At 25.6% G+C, this 2,500-nt stretch overlaps 1 protein-coding gene across 1 annotated transcript in view; it reads left to right on the top strand.

Moving 5' to 3' along the window:
• Positions 1-2,500, top strand: part of slc4a4b (solute carrier family 4 member 4b) — a 115,709-nt gene that overhangs the window by 88,876 nt on the left and 24,333 nt on the right. Inside the window, 2 exon segments of the mRNA XM_056445698.1 lie at positions 1,532-1,800; positions 2,492-2,500. The exon segment at positions 2,492-2,500 is cut by the window's right edge and continues 50 nt beyond it. Of these exon segments, the coding sequence (XP_056301673.1) occupies positions 1,532-1,800; positions 2,492-2,500 (278 nt within the window).

Genomic DNA, 2,500 nt, shown 5'->3' with positions numbered 1-2,500 from the left:
ATAGTTTTAATAATTAATTTCTAATAACTGATTTCTTTTGTTTTTGACATGATGACAGTAAATAATATTTACTAGATACTTTACCACTGGTATTCAGCTTAAATTTACATTTTTATGGCTTAATTGGGTCAACTAGGTGAGTTTGGTTAATTAGGTAATTCCTTGGACAACAGTGGTTCGTTCTGTTGCCAAACAAAAAAAGCCAAAAAAAAGGTTTGTTTAGGAGGTTAATAATATAACATTTTTATTTTATTTTTATTGATTTGATTTTATTTACTACTTAATTTTATTTTTATTATTATGTATATTATTTTTCTTAATTTTTTATTTTACTGCCTTTTTTATTTTTTTTATTTATGTTCTGTTTTACTCCCTTATTTGATCTATTTATTTATCATTTCATTTAAATTTATTTTAATTATTTATTTTTTCACTCTCTTATTTTCTATTTTTTATTGTTTTATTTTATTTTATTTATTTTTTTATTTTACTACTGTTATTTTATCTATTTATTTAAAAAAAAAAATAATTTTATACTCTGTTATTGTTTCTATTTATTTACTATTTCATTTCATTTTATTTAATCCTTTATTTTATCTGTTCATTTATTTTTTATTTCATTTTGTTATTTTATTTTACCCACATTTTATTTTACTTTATTTTTTAATAAAAAATGACTCCCTTATTTTCTATTTTTATTGTTTTGTTTTATTTTATTTATAATTTTTTTATATTACTCCCTTATTTTGTCTATTTATTTTTTTATTTAACTACTTTTTTTAAAATATTTTGCTGAATTTAATTTTTTTCACTCCCTTATTTTCTATTTTTATTGTTTTATTTTATTTTATTTATTATTTTTTATATTACTCCCTTATTTTATCTATTTATTTTTTTATTTACCTACTTTTTTTTAATATTTTGCTGTATTTAATTTTTTTCATTCCCTTATTTTCTATTTTTATTGTATTATTTTATTTTACTTCGTTATTTTATCTATTTTTTTATTATATTTTATTTTTTATTCTCATATAATTTCTATTTATTTATTTGATTTTATTTTGTTATTTATTTAAATTCTTTTTTATTTTACTCCCTTATTTCATCTTTTTTATTATATTTTATTTACTCCATTATTTTATCCATTTATAATTTTAATTAAATAAAATTTTATTCTAGAATTATTTAATTTTATTTTATATTTTACCCCCTAATTTCATCTATTTATTTATTATTTTATTTCATTTTATTTGAAACAACAAACGCACATAAAACGAATACAGCAAACACATGACAATCTGGAATCAAAATGGAGTTTAATAATAAAGTTAATAAAATATAAAGTTAATCAGGAAATCCATTTGTAGCAAACATTTACACCATGTACACATTGGACACACACAAACTTTGCTTGTGTGTCCTGTGAGGTTTCAGTTGTGTGTGATTGAGTGTCAGGGCCTAAATTCCTGCTTAAAAACACATGCCTAAAATCAGGGACAGTGTGTAATTAAGTGTATGTTTGATGTTTCAGGGACAATGATTTCGACTATCTGGAGTTCCGGCTGTGGATCGGCCTGTGGTCTGGCTTTATGTGTCTGGTTCTGGTGGCGACCGATGCCAGTTTCCTGGTGCAGTATTTCACACGATTCACAGAGGAAGGTTTTTCTGCGCTCATCAGCTTCATCTTCATCTACGATGCCTTCAAGAAGATGCTCAAACTGGCTCATCATAACCCTATCAACTCCGGCTATGACCTGGAACTGGTCACGCAGTACGGCTGCCACTGCACGCCTCCCGACGGTGAGGAAAACACCACAACAAACTCTGCTTTTAGCCTCATCATTGCATTTTTATTCTTCTTTATTTGCCTTTTTGTATTTTGTTTTATTTGCATCATTAATTATATTGAAGGTAAATTACACAATAATAGTGACCTATGATGTCCATTTTTACAAGATGTAAAATAAGTCCCTGATGTCCCAATAGTGTGTATGTGAAGTTTCAGCTCAAAATACCCCACAGATATTTTATAACTCTAATTGTGGCATTTTGGTGACTGTCACTTTAAATTCAAATGAGATTGTGCACTTTTCCAAAAGAGGGTGGAGCTACAAATGCCATACAAATGTGTCAGCATAGTGATAGATTTAGATACAAGACTAGTGTCCTATGCTACAAAGGAGAGATCATTACTGATGGACAGGGCTTTCCCCCTCTGATGACATGTACAAAGGGAGAATGTCAATCAAAGTGTTTCTGCAGACTCTTTCATCAAGTGTGATTATAAAAAACAAAATTCATACATTTTTACTATTATAAGCTTGTTATAGTCGCAGACTGTCAAAACTTTTTTTTTAATTATTTTAAAATGGCTTTATTTTAATATAAACATATTTTAATACAAATATATTGCTGTTATTGCATCAAAATATTCATATTAATAAAAAAAATATTAAAACATCATAAACATATTTGTCTTTTCTGTCAAAAGGGAATGTTT

This window comes from Danio aesculapii, chromosome 21 (genome assembly GCF_903798145.1).
Source record: "Danio aesculapii chromosome 21, fDanAes4.1, whole genome shotgun sequence".
Lineage (NCBI taxonomy): Eukaryota > Metazoa > Chordata > Actinopteri > Cypriniformes > Danionidae > Danio > Danio aesculapii.
The sequence above is the reverse complement of the archived record's forward strand: the minus strand, read 5'-3'. Positions and strand labels throughout refer to the sequence as shown.